At 47.8% G+C, this 18,977-nt stretch overlaps 1 protein-coding gene across 2 annotated transcripts; it reads right to left on the bottom strand.

Moving 5' to 3' along the window:
• Nucleotides 1-319: 319 nt before the first annotated feature.
• PCYT1A (phosphate cytidylyltransferase 1A, choline) lies at nucleotides 320-17,605 on the bottom strand. 2 transcript variants are annotated; one of them, XR_007767042.1, is made up of 10 exons: nucleotides 17,536-17,605; nucleotides 13,799-13,939; nucleotides 10,868-10,967; nucleotides 8,520-8,636; nucleotides 6,367-6,518; nucleotides 5,471-5,549; nucleotides 4,567-4,709; nucleotides 3,514-3,702; nucleotides 2,617-2,927; nucleotides 320-1,701 (listed from the first exon to the last, which is right to left on the bottom strand). XR_007767042.1 is itself a non-coding variant. In XM_050902757.1 (9 exons), exons 2-9 carry the CDS (start codon nucleotides 13,913-13,915, stop codon nucleotides 2,721-2,723), a joined length of 1,104 nt encoding a protein of 367 aa, XP_050758714.1. In that variant the 5' UTR covers nucleotides 13,916-13,939; nucleotides 17,536-17,605; the 3' UTR covers nucleotides 320-2,720. The 2 variants fall into 2 exon arrangements, 1 of the variants encoding a protein (XP_050758714.1); XM_050902757.1 differs by having other exon boundaries at nucleotides 320-2,927.
• Between the last annotated feature and the right edge of the window lie 1,372 nt (nucleotides 17,606-18,977).

The raw sequence follows: 18,977 nt of genomic DNA, 5'->3' as shown, positions 1-18,977 counted from the left end.
GTTCTTCAATGCATGCTAGTAAAGTTTTGTTTTTCCACTGTACCTCTTACTTCATGCTTAATTCAAGCATGTCTCTTCCAGATGCTTCTTTTGAAAGTGTGGGATGGGTTAGGGGTGTGCAGGACAGCCCTGAAGCAGCAGCACTGCGTATATCTGCAGGTAACAAGATGTTCCTGGAGAACTTGGCTCACATGTTTTGCCCAAAGATCAAGCTCTGTCCTATTCCTGATAGGACAGGGCAGTGCTGGAGATGAGGCTGGTCCAGCAATCCAGGAGGAAACAAAAAAACAAAGGAAAACAAAAAGACAACTAGTCTGGGATTCGAGTGTCCAATTTAATTTAAGTGCAAGGAGGAAGCAGGGATTATTGGTTACAAGAAACAGCTTTGTTATTCCAAGCTACATGTAAAACCATGGCTGGCTTCTTAGCAAGCACCCCAGCTTTTGCAGAGAGACCAAGAAATACATTAAGGTCTCTGCAGAACAAACCACCATCCAAAACACCATTGTTACCCAAATTTACAGAACACTGTTGCATAACTTGTGTTTAAAACAGTAGTAAGGCTCTAAAGCAGCCTGGCCTTCGTGATCCGGCTCGGGAAAGCAATGCAACACCCATACTGAGGGAAGGGTGAGGAAGGGAAGGTGGGGAAGATGAGGGAAGAGAGAATGTGGGCGATATAAAGTAAGTGCTCTACTACTCATAAACCAAGGGATTAACAACTGGCTTGTACCAAGTGACCATTATTTGCTCCTTACAGCTTAAAATCCATAGCAGCCAGCCACGCTCCCAGAGCCGTGCACACCCCTGCTGAGAGAGGTCCAAGTGGCAGATGAGGAATCCCCAAAATACCCTTTCCCATACCGGCTCTGGCCTCAACAGAAGCACAGAGTCTCTGTCAAGCCCTTTGGGCAGTGTGACAAAGGATCAGTAAGATAAAAGCTGGAAAGAAGCGGCAGCCTGCTCCTACCACAGGGCCCCTGCATCCCCTGGAAGCATCGCACCGTGCAGAGCCTGTGGCAGCACTTCACAACTTGCCTCCTTGCACCCGCTGCTCCCTGAGCCTCGCATCCCACTCTGAAGACCTCCCTGCAGTATTGCTGACCGGGCTCTGAGCCGTCCTCTGCTCCCAGCATTGCAGGATACAGGCAACTCAGCCCAGCAGCTCCACCCAGAGACAATGGATATCACAGGCAAACCCGAACCAAAAAGCAAGCGGGAGCTTCACAGCTATGCGACAGCAAGTCCATTCCCTCCAGCGCTGGCTGCCGGAACACAGTGCACCGACCTGCTCTGTGCACAGGCGTGCAGCATGGGGAGGGCAACTGCCCGCAGGGAGCCACAGGCCGCAAAGCTCAGTGTTTATTACAGACACGACAGCAGGCACGACTTGGACCATGGTTTCAAACGAGCAGAATACTTGTTTAAAATCTTAAAAAGCTGCAGCGCTCTCTGATGCTCTTTCTGGCCTGCCTCAAGGAGCGGAGTAAGCGGGCACTGATTTGTGCATTTATTGCGCAAGCCAGGTAACTGTCACACGGGACCGGGACCCTTCACTGGGGTAAAACGTGCCCTTCATCTGTCCAGCTGCACACACCAACACGGACAGCAAACTCGCTGTACGAATTCACGTTTTGTCCTTATAGCAGCGACTTCATGGCACCAGTGTAAAGGACTGCTCCAGCCCTTAGAGCACAGCAACTGAAACACAGACAAACACGCACAGAGCACAGTGTTGAGGGGCCATTTGGACAGACAGTACAACTTATTACACACCAGAGACTGGGACAAGGAACTTTGCAAAGGAGTACACACACTCATTTCCTACCTGGGCTCTCACACACCCAAGGAAACGCACAGACAGCAAGTGCCCCGAAGCAAAGATTCATTCTCTTCTCTCCAACAGCAAGTGAGGGCTGAATTTTAGCTTAAGATTTAGTGCTCTTGTTAAGATTAGCTGGAAAGGCCTTTCCCCCGCAGCCCCTGTACGATTAGGAGCTGCGAATGCTGCGCGCTTACGGGGTGTGCAACTCTATGGTGCTGCGAGTTCTTCCAGGGTGTAACTCCTGCGTGCTAAGCTGGTAGCCCCCTACCCAGCATGTCCTCACTGCGACACGCTGGGAAGCTCAGCTAAGAGGCGTGCGGGCACTACAGGGTCTGCTGGATAGAATCCTATCGGCTCCAGCGCAGCAGAGATGTCTCTATTTCCTGGAAGCCTCTTTACACCACCGCTTCCTGCGTGCTCTCGAGGTCACGCTGGTTGAGGAACCAAGGGGGTCTTTCGTTTGGCAGCAGCACGGATACTGCCTGGGGGTGGGGGGAACAAGACAGAGGAGCTGAAGGAAAGAAGAGACAGATGGGTCTTCCCACTCTCCCTCTTGCCTGGAGGTTTAACGAGGGAAAAGAAACCAAAACAAAAGCCACACTTGAGTGCTATTCTTTGCGCTTTAAAAGAGTATTTTCTTAAAATATAAAAACCATCTTCCCCCTGGAAACCACTAGAACGTAAACAATAAAAAGGGGATTTGGGGAGGAGAAGGGAGAAGAGGTTTGAATGTGCTTCCAGGCAGCAGCCCTTGCTAAGAGCAACGGGTGCCTCCAAGGCCCTGTGCTCACCGTCAGCCCTGTTCCTATGGCTCTCTTGCTCATTTAGAGTTCCCCAGTGGGTCCGGACTTAGGATTCGGCGATTAGCAGTTCGCAGCAAATCCTGGCTGGTAGCTTAATCCTCTTCATCCTCACTGATGTCATAGGTGACTGCAGACTCGTTCCTGGAGCGGCTGGCCGGTGAGGAAGGAGGAGTCTTGGTTGAAAAGGGCCAGCGGAAGGAGGGAGATGGGGAGCGGTCGTGCGTGGGGCTACTGCTGGGACTCTGCTTTGGGCTGATGGCCTGCAGCATCCGGCCCTTGCCCTCCTTCAGCATGTGTTTCTAGCGATGGAAGCAGGAAGACAGTTAGCATGGCTCAAACAGCGATGGAAAGGGACACTACTTACAGCTTGTGCAGCATTTTGAGTTGTTGTGCCCCTTCAATGCTTCGTGCAATATAAGAGCAGAAAAAGCCTAAGCATCGCTCTAGGCTTTGGAAACTGCATACAGTGTAATCATCACCCATTTTCAAGCACTTTTAATATGAAGTGCCTGTGATATTTACCCAGCAGCACAGGACAGCCTGGCAAAAACAAGTAGCTTCAGACTCATCCCAGGCCAGTAACAAAGTGACCGCCAATCTCCTGGCTGCTCACTGGCCTGCAGGACACAAGCTGGAATTTACAGGCCAGCTTGTGGGACACAGGAACTTTTCACACTACAGCCGTAACTGGCATTATCCAGCTGGCAAGGGTGAGGGCTCCCTGTCCCAGGCTTGGGCAGCCTGTTTACAACTTGTCTGGAGACTGGCGGCGCATCGAGCACTGCAACAAACCGTAAACCTTTGCTCTGCAGACCGTGGGCTCCAGAAGCCCTACAATGACTGCTGAGCTCTCCAAAATCCCCTTTGCCCAGAGTGCCTCCTTACCAACGCGCCTTCTGGGCCAAACATCTCCAGGAAATTGCCGATGAACTCCCGGGACTTTTCTTCCCACTTCTGAATGAGATCAATACTCTTCTCCTCCACTTTCTGGACAAATTCCTTTGACTTCTCCTCTACATCCTTCACCCTCTTTTTCACCTTATCCACGCGCTCCTGGAGGTGATACTTCTTCTCCTGTACAGTAAGCGGTGGATCAGAATACAGCTCACCAATCTGAGTGGCAACCACCTCTGCTCCGAGCTATTACACTGAACTGCTGCTTAAGACTCAGCATTTCCATTAGTCTTGTGACACTTCTCCTTCACTTCAGTGACACTACTTCCCTAGACTAAAAGGCAGACATAGTGGGGCTGTGAGATGCTTTGTGGCAGGCACTGGCACAGTACACAGAGCGAGACTAAACCCAGAGATAAGCACTATCTAATAGGAGTGCATGGAAGAGGGAAATATTTATACAATATACAGATTAGATTTGAGTGACCTGCTGTAGGTCTCTTTGCATATCACGATAGCACAAGTCTTTTTGCTGGGTGTTTTTAAACAGAAGCAGAGTTACATGCCAAAGAGAGGCCAAGCAGCTGTTATCTCTCCTGTTTTATTTTTGTATTTGATTGTATTTAAAAAAATAGGCATAGTATCTGAATGATAAAAAAAAATGTTTACTACTTTACTTCCAACATCAGAAGTGCCTTCTGCCATGTACTCTGCTTGTGGGCTAGAGCTGCCCAGCACAGGATCAGAGCATGTCCGTCTCTCCTACCCAAGCACGGCTGCTCCTGCAGCTCCAGGAAGGGAATGGTACAGCGAGAACAAGATCCCAGCTGAAACCAGGACAGTGGGTCCCAGAGGCAGTTTCCAGGGCAGAAGTCGTCTAATTTCTACTCCAAGGACACTGGTTTGGTGCAACTGCTTAGCTCTGCAGACTGGCCTTTTACTGGTGTATGGCAGGAGTATGCTACCGCTAGACAAGACTCTCTATCTCCACACTCTGTAAGATTCTGCTTCATGCAGCTTGTGGTGAGACACACTTCAACTCACGTTTATGAAGCTGACGTTGAGCTCTTTAGCTGTGTAGCCCCGCTGCAGGTTCCGTCTGGCATAGACATCATAGTCCCGCACGATCCGGGTGATGATATCTGATGTTGAGATCCCCTCAGTCCTCTGAGTTGGCGCAAACATGCCTAAAGTTGGGGAACAGGACAGCTGTAGCAAGACACATGGCAAAAAGCTGCTGCCACCTCTATTACGAAACAATCTCTCCTGTCAAGAGCTCATTTCCTAACTGTCCTCACACCACCACATCTTTGTCCTTGAATGTACAATACCAGGGTCTACCTTTCTGGGACTATGAGGAAGACCTAAGTAAGACCAAAGCATGTCAAAACCATGTCAAAATACCATGTCTTCTAATGAAAAGCTCTTCACTTTAGCTGGTTTAAAGACTATTGACTATAATTCACTGCATATAGAATAGTGTGGTGACAACAACAGGACAAGGGGTCCTACAATTTAGTGAGTGGAAATATAACAAGCTCTGATGGCTGGGTTTGGATACTTTTAAATAAGCTGCACCCCCACTGAGTTTTACAGCAAACAGCTAGAGGAGCCACTTTGCTAAGTTCATGGGATTCTCCATTTGTGAGAATGTGTAAGCCAAACCGCAGTATTTTTTCAAAAGGTGGCTACTAATTCAATCACAGTAACTAGACTGGAAGTAGGAATTAATGCTGGGCAATGCTTGGCCTAGGACATGGATCAGTCCTAGCATTATAAAGTCGGGCCCAAAGCTGGATTTCTTCCTGCCCTCAGAGAACTCCTGGGCAGACCTTGTTCCCAGAGGGGCACAGCCACTTCCCCAGGCATAATCCTGCCATACAGGGGCACAGGAGAAACTACAGCAGATCTTTGACAGGAAGCCCTGGAGAATCTGACCCAGACCCACCTGCTTCTTTTATATGCTTATAAACATCATCGCTGCCAGCAGAAGAATAGGGGATGTCATCGTGTGCAACAAAATCAATCTGAAAATTAAGAAAGCAATGCGAGTCAACATTTTATCTTGAACATGCAGGACTCCTGCTTTCTGTCACGGATGGTAACTTTTTGCTCAACACATCCACGCAGGAGTGTGACAGAGAACAGCAAGACATCTTCCTCTGTTAAAAAGCAACACAGAGCAGCCCCAACTTCTCACTGGCAATTGCATACCAACTGTAAGCACACACCAGAGAGGAAAGGCTGGGACTAAGGACACAGCTGTTTTAAGCTCCACAGAGAAATGGCTTGTTAATGGCAACAAGGGTAAACTAAGCAAACTCCCCTGGAGACTCCTTCAACTCCCAAAGCAGTTCAACAGATGTTAGAGATTCCTTTCACTTTATGTTACCAACTGATAAAAGACTCTCAAGACAGCTTGCCTGGTTCTCCTGCTGCAGGGAAGCTGATGTAGATCTAAACTGCTCCTGCTGTAAGCAGGGAGTCGGACCAGGCGCCCTCCAGAAATCCCTTCCAACCCATGTTATCCTCTCCCTACTGCGTTTCACACCAACCTGTAACCAGCATCAACTTCTCCTAGAACAGCGAGAACCCTCTCGGGCTTTTTCACCATGTCACAATCTCTACCTTATTTTAACATTACCTGCCAGCTCAGCAAATGCTACATGTCTCCCAAGAAACCCACTGGATTCCCCATAACCCAGCTCATTCTGTATTTAAGGAGTTTCAACAGAAATGGGTTGCTCAGGCAGAGGTCACCCCCATGGACGAATTCTTGCTGTAAACAGCAAGCACAGACAGAGGCTAATCAAAATTCAGAACAGATCAGATGTCACAAATTACCCTGTGCTCTGCCAGGAACTCCGGGGTGAGCGTCCACGGTGCATTTCTCACCACTTCGTCCACATAGCGACAGTGCTGCACAGCGTCATACCGCTCATTTTCATTCATTACCGTGAAGCCCTTGAAGTTATGGGTTAGCTCATCACTGCAGACTGAAGAAACAGGCAGAGAAGAGTGAGCCTGAGGTACTTACCCCAATGCTTTACAGTAAAGGGACTTTGCACACACCGCTGCTAAACCAGGCAATGCCAGCTGCTGACGGAGGCTGGTGCTGGCACTTGCAAATCCATCTCTTCCAGCCACAAAGCACCAGGAACAGGGAGCGGTGCAGGGTGCTAAACTCCTGAGCAATTCTAGGCTGGCTGTTTTGGGAATTTCTGCCCAAGCTGGGGACCTACGCCCCAAGCCATCATGGTCTCTAGAGCCTACAACGCTTATCAAGAAAACTAGCCAATACAGAAGACAACTCTCCTGTATGAAACGGCACCTGGGGGCCTATCGGGCAGAAATCTGCTTTTAAACCTATGGATGTCTCAGGCTTGGAAACTGAAGCCCATGAAAAAAACCACTGCCTAAGCTTCCGATTTCATAAAATGCCATACCACAGTCTAGTTCTTGGAAAGTTGTATTAAAACAAAGGGTGAGCTCACAGCAAATCAAGTTAGCTTAATTATTATGTTCTGTGAGAAAGTAAACGAACAACTCTTCATAATCTGTAATGTAAGACATTGAGAAGGAGGGAGTTTTAGTTGGTTATCAGACTCAAAATTAAACAAGGCATTACCAGTCTTACTGGTATTGGATGTATTTATGTTCTAGACAAACAGATGATAAAGAGCGGGTGAGACCGCTCCCAGCTTGGAGCTAATGTTCACTTGGGCTGTGGCCTCTTGTCTCAGTTCTTGGTGCAAGGGGAGCAGTTCATTGCCCTCCACCTCCTCACCAGTATCCCAGAGGCAGAGAGCGTGGCTACACACCTTGCTACATCAACATGTTCATAGTTTGACCTGAAGTCATTTTGCTGTTTGATGTACATGGGGATGTCCTTCCGCCTGCAAGATTTCTAAGCTCAGAGCATTTTGTAGGTTGGAGCAACTACTTCAGCTCTTCTTCCTCCCTTCCCCTTCCAGACACTGCTGCAGCACACACAAGAAATGAGGAAGTACCACTATAAAAATGCCCTCAGCAGTGAGTGAAACTGTGATAAGGAAACAAACCACACAAAGACATTATGACCACTCTATTGCAGGATCAGAGTTTCATTTTGCTTCAGGAAGCTAACGGTAGTTGAGAAAACTAGTTAAAGGTCTTCTCAGCTCTGATACTTTAACATCGTTATGCAGCCTGACCAGAGGTCACCTCCTGATAGACAACACGTACAGCCTGACATGTCTTTAAGGTGGGTGAAGGTACGGGCACAGAGGCACGGCCTGGACAGAGGCCAGCGTATTACAGCAGTCAGAAGAAAGGGTTTCTTTTTTCCCATTATATTCTCGAAGGAGGTCTGGCTGAAACACCTCTGCTAGATCCCCTCAGGCAGTCAGCAGATATTCCTGGCATCATCTAAAGACTTTTGAACCTAACAGACAAAATGGGGAACTTTTATTTGGAGAAATGGGGCCTCACTGACTTCCACGTGGCCAGGCACATGCCCAAGGAACCACCGTGCTCTCCATGCTCCTAGTGGGACCTGTTTGAGATTAGCCATAAGCAATCCCCAGCAGAGAGCTGGAGCGGGGGAGTGACTTGTAGGGCGATACAGGTGACACAAAGCTCAACCAGCCATGGAGGGACTGTTACTCATTCTTTAACTGTCTCATTCAAGAGGCAGATGCTCAATTGCCCCTAACATATTTTGATACTTAGATGTGCAACTCACCAGTATCTATCACAACATAGAGGGGTCAAATTAGAACAGCGTGATCAAAAATCTTTTCCTTAGGCACTCATTTGGTACAGGATATCTTTCTGCAGGCATATCCAACTCTCAGCATATTGCAATAAGACTCCAACAACATTTGGGACAATTGGCTGCAGTGAGAGCCGCTGAAGTCATAAAGACAAAAACCCTGCTATGCCATCTGTATGCACAACCACGGACGGAGGTAAACCGTACTCCTACGATAGCCAAAGTCAACAAGGTCACTCCTTACCTCCCACAATGAGGTATGTGTTTGGGAAGAGGTTCTTTGCTTGCATCAAGGCCCGGGCGTGTCCAGAGTGAAACAAATCAAATATTCCATCGGCATAAACTCTGACGGGGCGATCCGCTGTGCCAAAGGGACAGAGACACATTTGTGAAGATGCCTTCCTGGAGAAGAAGCAGGTGCTGCTCATGCCCGCATTTGGGGACCTTCTGAAACTCATGGGGGTGTTGCAGAAAACTGGCAGAATGCAGAGCTGTAGCCAGGAAAGATTTGTGAAGAGAAACGGCTGGCTCTCTGCCTTCCCACATGGAAACAAATGCAGCTGAGCACAGAGCTGAAATACAACCATGTTCAAAGACAGACTCAAAGCCTACCACATATCCACCGAAACAAGGTGAAGGGAGACCAAGGGGAAAGCAAACCCTGAACATCTCCCTCCTACAGAAATCCAAATGCAGCATTAACTTTTCGCACAGCAGTGAGCTACCAGAGGCGAACTGGCCCAAATGTTTCAGAGGTGCCTGATTGCCCCCTGCCAGCCAGGATGGCATCTCAAGACCTTTTCAGCATCCTCCTCTGCAGCCTGCTGCCACAGCTACCAGTCTGGCTAAGGGACCAGATTGTTCTGATTCCCCACCAGCATCACTGGCTCCCCCAGACCCATGAAGTGTATGGCTCTACCCGAAAACCCAGCCAGACTACTCAAAGAAAAGCAGATACAATTCTGCTGAACTGCTGGCACTATCAGCTAAATCCATAGATAAATAAGGAGGAACAAAACTTTCCTCAGGCCACCTCTGCCACAGGAAATTGTAGCTCAGCTCTTTTGAGGTCAGTACACAGGTACAGTGAGATAGTCTAGCACTGCCACATAATCGTAGGAGGCTCCCTGACTTCTGGTCTCCTAAGACCACACAGGACTGCAGTCCTCTTGCTGCTGATAACAGAAAGCCACACGTTCTTGGTATCTGACACACCTGGGAACGGCCTGCTGCTCTCTGGCCCAATTCAGGCAGACAGACTCAGAGGAGTGGTGTGAGCAGAGGCACACCAAAGCTGCAGCGAGAAAAGGGCAGAGAGAAGACCTAGCAGGAGAGATGAAACCCCACGGGTCTGGGCAGGGCCCTGAAGGTACCTAGAGACAGAGCCTGGGGGGCAGCAAGAGGATGAGTTGATGTAAAGGTAGGGTTGTTAAATTCAAGCTAAGCAGAGGAGTCGGTTTGAGGACAGCCTCTTACAATCACTTTTCAGCAAATCCACCTCAGTCTGAAGATGCCAGGAGGCTCTGGAGAGCCAAGGATCTGGAGATCTCAGACTGCAAAAGCTTTCTGCATGCCAGAAGAGGGCTGGTCCTGGCAGGCCTTTATTAAAGTGCAATCATGTTCTGGAAATTGGCTGGGACATCCTTCCCTTTTCCTCCATACCTGCAGCAGCTACAGTTCCTGAGCACAGGCATAAACAGCAACAAGGAAGCATGCAGTGTATTTTAGTCTTAGAAGGCAGGAGAGCCATCACTGTTGAAAACAGAGACCTTTATGCAGGCTCTGGAGACTTTCAGCTGGGAAATTAATGCAGACTGTGAAATGCATTGGATTTCCAGAACCTCCTGCAGGAAACCACTGCCAGGTCTCAATCTGAGCTGGCTCATCTCTCGGCAGCAGTCAGGTAGGTAGAAGCACAGCATTTTTATTGTCTCTGTAGCCATAACAGAGAGGTCATGTAAGACAGCACTGTCTGCACATTCTGTTTGGCAAGAGAGGGCAGCCATCCTTCAGGAGACAGTCCTGCCTCTGCCTCCCCTTTGGACTTGCAAAGAGAACAGTGTTTCTCCCAGCCTGGTTTAGAGAATAAAAGGACACATTCTTGTTGTGGGGCTGGCCTACTGTGTTTAATGACGCTGACTTTAATTCAAATCCAGGCTAGAATGGGACATTCTGGACAAAGCTATATGTTGGTTTTACTTGCCCATTTCAAGTTTCAGAAAAGATGACTTTTAAAGTGCTTAACTCTAAGCTGCCTCAGACAAAGTAGTACAGAAAAACGTTCAGCTCTGATACTACTCTATAGCTGTCAGTGGCACAGGAAGAGCTAAAACACAAATATCTATTTGCTTCACATAGTCTTACTGGTGAAGTTACGGCTCCTCACACACACAAGCTCCAATTTCAGTTGTACTGGCAGGCCCAATTTCACATGGGAACAGTTATCCAATCACCAAAGCATTAAGTAAGTCATTGGCCGCAAACCTGGTCTGACACACAAGGTTGGTTCGGTCTCAGAGATATCACAATCACACCCCCCCCCCCAAAACCCAACATTTCTACAATCCCCCTCCAGTCTGTTTTTTTACTTACAAGGGGTCCCTCTCATCGCTTCTTCATATGTTACTCTGATGTATGGCTTGCTGTAATCGATTTCCACTTCATCTGAAAACGGAGCTGGTTCCCTCAGTCCCTAAACAGCCAGAGAAGGTTAGCTGTGAGAATGCAAAGGTGAGTGCAGTACGTAACGGCAGCACTGCCACTGCATTGTCCTAGTCACCGAGTGACTCACTGTGTCTCTGCATGATTCAAACACATGTACTAAAAGACTAATTAGTGTTAAACCTCAAAACAGCCCTGCAGGGTGATTAGCCTGAGTTTAGAGAGGAAGAGAGAAAGAAAAGTAGAGTTAAGAAGATGGTGGCCATACCGGACCCAAGAAAACCGGAGGCTCAGATCTGCAGCTGGGAAAACCAGACTTTTGACAAACAGCAGTTCACAGCAGCACAAGCCAAGCTTCATCAAACCTCACTGTCGCAGCTCCAGCTACGCCCACCTGGGCAAGACCATCACTTTGCTGTGCCTGAGTGCTTTTGCTGTGATGTACAAATTGTAACAGCAACTCGATTTGAGTATATGAACGAGCAGAAGAGCAATACCAACAGCAGCACTAACTCCCAGGGAATGTGTGTATTGTCATCCATTTCTGAGCCATACATAGTGACAGACTAACCTCGATCTGTGGCAGAATATCTCCAACTGCTGCAGGAAAACCCCTTTAATCTGCTAGCTTGACCACAGCAGTACGTTTAATCAGCAGCTGAAGTCCAGGTATTGTTTCTGGTCTCCTCTGAATGGAAACAAAACATCTGCCCTTCCCATAACAGAACAAACAGTCAATTTCCTTCTAGCCAGAAGGTGTGGGGCAGCGATGCATGTCTCTTTCCTGAGCCAGAAGACTAGGAAACAAGCTTGCAGATCATTACAATAATACCGTCAAGCTGCAAAAAGCTGATCAGCAGTTTCCTCTCTGGCTTCCTGTCCCGTTGCAGCATCCTGCCACGGTGCCCAGCACCACTGCAACCAGAAAGACCGCTGCTATTATTGCTAATGTCATTCCTTATTAGAGTGCTCAAAGGGAAGCGCACAGAAAAGCAACCACTGACCACTACATTCAAGCAAACTGATACCGCTGAAAATCTCCTTTGACTTACTGAGCCTCTAGTACCCGCGTTTCACACACCACCTCCTCTACCAGGATCCTTACTGTTAGGTAAGGCCTGCAGGTCTCTCCTTTCATCACTGCCATTATAGCTGGGACTTGTGAATAAAACCAGATTCTTTGCAGTTTGGTTGGCACATACCTGATATGAAGCTAGGAATAAAAGCATAAAAAAACGCTATCAAAATTATCAGAGGATCACAGAGAAATGTCCTCAAAAGCTCCTGCCAGAGTCTTGCCCTTCCTCTGCAGTGCCTACGAGGGTCAGGACTCAACCTGTGCACAATACAACAGGCTTATGTGTCAGCAGGCTTGTTACCACCATCTGCTGCTGAGCCCCACTGCTTCAGGGGAACACTCTGCCAGCCAGCTGTTTAGTTGGGAGTGGTAAAGGCTTCAAGGTAATGTCATAGTTAGGCAACACTATTACTCTTGCTATAATAAATAAACCTTTCACAAAAGGAAGAAAAAAGAAATCTTTCATGAAGAGGTCAGCGTTAGCCCTGTGGCTAAAAAACAGCCAAGAAGTTTAGAAAGTGGCTAGATATTAGTTGTCTTGTGTACATCGACAGATGCTTTATTTCTAACACAGGACAGACACCAACTTGAAGAGCAAGTGATTCCTATGGAATAACCTGCACACTTCTTTCCTTACTGAAATACGCGAGGTCTTTAAGAGGGACAGGGTGGGTTTTGACAACAGTCAAGGATATAAAGGGTCTGTAGGATAAGTCATGCAACAGCTCAAGCCTCCATTCCCAACGCTTGCCTCCCCAATTCGCACTGCTGGTGCTGCTCTTACTTCGTTACCATCTGTCAAATACCCTGGGACAGGACTGAAGTACTCCTGAAGAGCAAAACATTATCAAAGAGGAAAGCTGCAACACATCACCATATTTTGCTAAGGACTATGACCCCAATATGACGTGGCAGGAATGGTAGCTGGCTTTTGACAGAGATAAGGAAAGAGCAACTACAGCACATATGATAGGCAGGACAGCTCCAGGAAGAGGACAGAGAAGAGCTGTAAAAAGCCCACCATCACAATATTGCGGTACGGGCAAGTTAAAGTCAGCCCTTTACACTAGCATTAACTAGCACAGACCCCCTGTAGAAGAGACCCCACTGGCTTTAGCTTGTTAAAGCCGTCCCAAGGTTGATCTAGAAGGAGAAATCCTTTCGGTTGTCGTTTTTTTTTTTTTTCCCCCTGAACAGTCCCAAAGTACCAGCAACATAAATGCAGTCTCCTGCCAGACCAACAGAACCAAATGAACAGTCCTCTTCCCAGTGTTTCAGAGTGCAGATTCAATAGATTGCTTCTGCAGGTGCTTACAGACTTCAGACCCTCCTGCAGTTGCCCTGACTTGAACAGGGCTGCTTTCTGCGAGGTGCATGAGTTGCTACGTGCTTGCTTGGAGTATTTCTCCCTCCCACTGGGTCACTTAAGAAAACCCACCTGTGAGAAATGAATGCTTACTTCTCCATGGATATCTATATGCATGCCTGTTCGGGTTCAGCTTAAGTGACTACAAACAAGCCGGACACACCACAAAAGCAGCTTAGTGACACTTGCCTCAGACCTAATTTAAGCCCACGTTGTATGTTATTAGTATGAACAAAGGAAGATTTTAAACTGGCTTTGCAAGAAGAATAGCTACTGTCATTTGCTTCTCCCCCCCCCCCCCCCCCCCCCCGCCTTGTTTTCTGTGTCCCCAGAAAAACCATCACATTTATCTTTCTGCTGTTACGGCTCAATGTCCTAATCTCACAGGCACCTAAATCTTCTCTCTCTGCTTACTTACGAGTGAGCGTCGGGACATTTTTGGAGGGATTCCATCCAGCTCTGTTGCCCCATTGGGGCCAGATCCATCTTTTCTTCTCTTTCGGGAATTCAGCCTGGAGGAGGTTGGCGGCTCCATCTTGCCAAGCACGTCCAGTAAGAACTGGAACAAAATGAAGGGGGGGGGGAAGAGATATTTCTCAGCTCTTCCAAAGCAGAATCAGTCAACAGCAGGCACAGTGTACAGAAGGTCAGCGCAAAGACACAGCCACCTAACAAGGGGCTTAGCCAGTTGTATTTGGCATCAGCTGCCAAGGCTTGACAAACAGTGCCTGGTGGGAATACTAAATCATTTAATGCAACTCAGAGCTGTTCCGCAGAGAGAAGCATGCAGCAGTCAGCTGGCTGGAGAGGAACTCGCACAAGAGTTGCAATGCAAGTTATAAATCATTACTACAAGGCTAATTATGCTATTTTAGCATCTGAAAAGCAACCTAAGGATTAAGGCATGCCCAGTCCACATTCAGCCCTCCCCCAGCTCTCATTCTGATGAATGCAAACACTCTTCTACCCTTCTGTGTTGGTTCCCCCCGCCCAAGACAGCTGGTGAGTGTGCTGCATCCTGTACAATCCTGAGGAGAGGAAGGAGCAGGTTTAAGCAGGATAAGGGTGAGGGAAGGGGTGCAACCCATGGTCATAACTTAAATAACTAGCTGGCTTGCTGTTTTCTTTGTTGTTTGTGTAAGACCAAGCTGCAGCTCCCCAGTGGGGACAGCTCACCTTGGGATGGCTGCCACCACGCTCCCCTCTCATCCCCTGTCCCCACCGCAGTGGTGACTCAGCCGATGGTGAAGCAGCTGCTGACACCACATTAGGGCACACTTACTTCTGGCACTTTATGTACCAGGTTGTAATTAGTGGTGGTTCAGCTGAACTGCTTCTGTGATGAATAGACAGACAGACAACCAGTTTGTGGCAGAAATTGTGACAGCTATCTGGAAGTAAGCTACCTGTGCTTTTGAGCTGAAGTCATTGTACCTTCCCAAAAGGGCCCTGGAGCATTAGGAAGCCCAGCACTTCACACAGCTGAAGCAAAGCCAGGGATTTATAGAAAGGCATGGCAGCAAACATTCCCTTTTCAGCTGCTGCAGAAACGGGTGCTAGATTTGCAAAGTTTATAACTAAAGAGCAGCATTATCTCTCTTGCTCACTTGAAGTGTGCAGCTCTCCAGTGCAGCAAATGGCACTCCTGACCTGCCATTCCTGAGAGAGGCATGACCCCTCCGCCCAGGAATGATGCTTACGTGCGTGCCTCCATACCCTAAGAGCCATGTGGAATTTAAAACATCTCCCCACCCACGTGCAGTGGGTGTGCTGGAACACGTTAGGTGGAGCAAGTGCGAGGTATGAGAAAGGGCAGATGTCCCTCTGAACACCACCCCTCTCCTCGGCAGAGGGTCTCTGCTGAGTGTTCCTGCTTGGGACGAGCTGGGACTGTCCTCAGTAATGGCCACTGGGCAAAGCTCTGCTGTTCAGCAACCAAGAAGGGTGGGCTTTGTGAAAGAGAGCTGTTAAGAAGCAGATTTAGTGATTGGACTTATTCAAGCACAAATGACGCCAGGTTAAGGAAAGTTCCAAAGTAAGGAGTCAAACGCAGTTTAATAACACGCGAACATACCGCTCTCCCCACCTAGCATCAACAAGATGATACCTTATGAACAGTGTTAGGGCCAAACACAGCTGAACTGGTTTTGGGCTGCATGCATATAAGTATCCCAGACTGCTCTGCTAGACCTAACACAATGCACTAAGAACAGGAAAAGAGAATCTTGGGTGAGTGCGGAGGCAAAAAAATATTGGGGAGAAGACAAAAGTGACAGTGAAGAGCAGCCACAAGGACATTTCAGAACCGCATGAGCCATCCAGCGCTCACTTCATAATGCCTGCGAGTCAAGTTTGCCAAGTTTCCCCCATTCCAGTAATTAATTTACCATTTCCTAACAACAGACAAACATACGGGAGTGTGCAAAAGCAATCTCAGGCAAAAAGAGTTTGCAACCCTGAGCTCCAAGTCTTCAAACACTTAAGCAAACATTTAACTTTCAGGCAAGATCTGTGCTATAAATGCAGCAGCTTCCAGAGTGCCTCTGTGAAAACACAGGGTATGACACAAGTCATTCTTAGGTTTTGCAAGGTGCCATCTTGCAAGCACACTCTGTATGAGTTATTTACTTCACCACCATGGTCCTAGCAGAAACCATCCAGTTCACAAAAAGCAGCAGACCTCTGTCTCTGGTTCAAGTAACCCCAGCGTTCATGGAAACAGTGGGGGGAAACAGCAGCAGATTTTCTTGTTATTTTGTCAAAATAATTTCACTGTGCTTCAAGTCACCTGTTGGTCTCTGACCACTCGCTTTCCTTCCCTTCAGAGAGAATTAAAAGGTTTGTTAGTGTGCTGAACGCAGTCATTCTGAACCACTGCCCAGCAAAACATTAAAAAGCACTGGCAGAAGCTTTGGTGCTGAAGTACGGACATAGCAGCCTCCACGCACAAACATGTGAAGCTCTTCCCATGTTAGCTTGGCCCATCAGAGCAAGCAGACTTCTCTGCACACAAGTACACTCTCTGCATGTTGCTGCTGAGTGCAGAGCTCAGGGCCAGCCAAAGAACTGCAGCTTACAGCACAGGGCAACACTGTGCTTTACACTGATGTACAGCAGCACTGTCCGAGTCCAGGGGAAATCTCCAATAGCTTCTTCCAACCCCTCCCACACCCAACCATCTGCTTTCCTCCTCCCTAACTCACTTTTCCACTTCTCAGGGTGTAGGTAGTCAAATGATGGCAAGCAATAGCTTAAGTGAATGGATTTGCTTTGCATTAGGTAAGCAGCAGCCGTCAGACAGCACCAGCTGCCCAGCAGGAGCGGCTCTACCTGACGTACCAAGGGAGAAACCAGCTTTGAGGATGGCATAAATATGCTCTATCTGCTCTGATGTTACAGGCTAGATGCTGCTGAAGGAGCCTCTGCAGTGTCCGGAGAGCTGGGCTGGACACCTCATGAGTGACGCAGCTCTGCTAATTACTCAAATTAATACAGAAATTAAACAATAATTTTACCACTCTTCAGAGCTTTAAAACCTCTATCCTGTGTTTCTGGGAAATCCTCCCAGCACCAAACTCGTCTTCATTAAAAACTGGGAACACATTGTTTTTAAAAACAAACCATTCTTTACTGCGATAAAGCTACTAATCTTAGAATGTTTCATTTTGACCCAAATTACTAAAATAGCATCCCAAACAATTACTTACTAACAATCAGACCCAGCATCTGTAACTGAGCTTAACACGTGAGCACACAGCTTTGCTTCCCCAAACGCATAAAACACTGACTGTTCTAAAATTAATTACATTTGCAGCAGACGGGGAAGGGGAAAGAGAGGATAACTCTCAAAGCTCATTCTGAGAAACTCCAAGATAAGAACCAGGCATAACCAGAAGAAAGAGCCCTGCTGTAAAATATTAACATCGTTCTATATTGTTTAAGGTGTCACCCTCCTGCATTACCGAGTCCATGCTGAACATGAGAAACTGCTTGCTAGCAGCAAAGTTAAGAAGTGCCCCATTCGGGAAAGCCATGGGCAGATCACAGTCTCGGCGACACTTTACAAAACGCTTGGGGCTTTGCTTCTGAAACTTATTTCTTTGGTGGATATCCTGTATCAAAGAAGTTCCTTGCATTGCCTACCAGCTAGCTCACCTCGAGAGAGTTGTACAGGCTCTGTGAGGAGCAGCCAATTGCCGGATGGGAGAAGAGTTGCTCTCCCCGTCAGGGAATCACTGAATCCCCCTGAAACGCAGCCACTTCTGGGAGGGAAAAAGGACAAGCATTGATTACCACAAAGACAAAAAACCATACATAGGCAGGGAAGGAATTTAAAACTTCTGCCTTACTGTGAGTTAACTACACCATCATCTGAGCTGGAATTTCACCACAACACCAAAGTTAACACCTCTGGCAGATAGAGAAGGTCAGAATAGGCGCGGCAAATCTTCTTGCTTAGCCAAAGCCTTATCTCACTGTCTGCATCTTCATGGACAGTACTGATCTTTTGTTTAGCCTTGGTGGTGTCAGAGAACTGCCTGCCTCACACTACACCGGAGAAGCAGATCAGATATTTCTGCACCCTAAGCACACTGATAGTATGAGGACCTGGCACATCTGCATTCTTTGTATTTTGAGGAATTTCTTGAAGAATATTATCTGCAAATCCACATGCAGTAGTAGGATTTCTTCTGCCTCTTCCACTGCTTCTCACTTGCAGATTTATCCGCTGAGGCAAAATAAATCCTGCTACTTAAACTCGAAGCCTGTGCAAAACAAGAGCTTACTGCAACAACTCAGTAACTGCTCCAGCCCAAAGCTGCTGCATTTCCCACCAGGGATTCGAGTCAGCACAAGACTGCCACACTGGACCAGCGAGGCCCCTCGGACACCCACAGCTCCCAGGCTCCCCTGTCGTCCCTCTGAACTTGGAAGGCATTGGCACAGTCAGATGTGACTGTCATGTGCTGCTTTGCCTACAAGATCATTCCACTTTACAGGAGCAAGCTATTTCTCTTCTGCTGACTCATCTGCAGGCAAATACTACTAAACTTTGCACTCTGCCAGCTGTCTGCAGAGAATTGCCTTGACACATGGACTGCATGTAAGTGAGAGCCTCAGGGAAAAGGAAGAAGTCCTGCCACTTCAGATAATTCTCCTGCCAGGCTGTAAAGTACCCAAACGACCCTGCATTCCCTGGTCACAGGGAGAAGAGCATCCTTTTCCCCCTGTTCTCCCCCACCTTCAACCCCCAGTTTACGATTGACCTTACTGGTGTGTATCCCTGTAGAGATGTGTAGACAGAAAGACTCAGAAGAGGTTAATGACAGAAGACTCATCACAGACTCCTTGAGAAACTGATGAAAGCCTGTTTACAAGATGAGAGTTAATCTGTACATAATTACTGGGAGAGATCAGGATCTCTCTTCAATCCGTGCTTAAAAATCTTGCCCGATCTCCAAAGCAACTTCATTCCCAGTCCAGGCTTGCCAGGCCCAGCTCTGCCCCAATCTCCAGACTGAGAGCATCTGCTTAAAAACTGAATGCTAATGGCTGCGACCCAGCCTGCTTGCCTCCAGAGAAGACTGCGATGCTCC

The sequence above is a fragment of the Gymnogyps californianus genome, chromosome 10 (assembly GCF_018139145.2).
Source record: "Gymnogyps californianus isolate 813 chromosome 10, ASM1813914v2, whole genome shotgun sequence".
In the NCBI taxonomy this organism is placed as follows: Eukaryota; Metazoa; Chordata; class Aves; order Accipitriformes; family Cathartidae; genus Gymnogyps; species Gymnogyps californianus.
This window is presented reverse-complemented; position numbering and strand designations above follow the sequence as displayed.

Bases quoted from the DNA above. Each gene is read 5' to 3' on its own strand.
- PCYT1A (XM_050902757.1), bottom strand. From the start codon at position 13,915: ATGGAGCCGCCAACCTCCTCCAGGCTGAATTCCCGAAAGAGAAGAAAA. The intron at 5,550-6,366 runs GTAATTTGTGAC...CTTAATTTTCAG, and splicing joins AGTTCCTGGCAGAGCACAGG to ATTGATTTTGTTGCACACGA. The intron at 4,710-5,470 runs GTGGGTCTGGGT...CCCCAACTTTAG, and splicing joins TAAGCATATAAAAGAAGCAG to GCATGTTTGCGCCAACTCAG.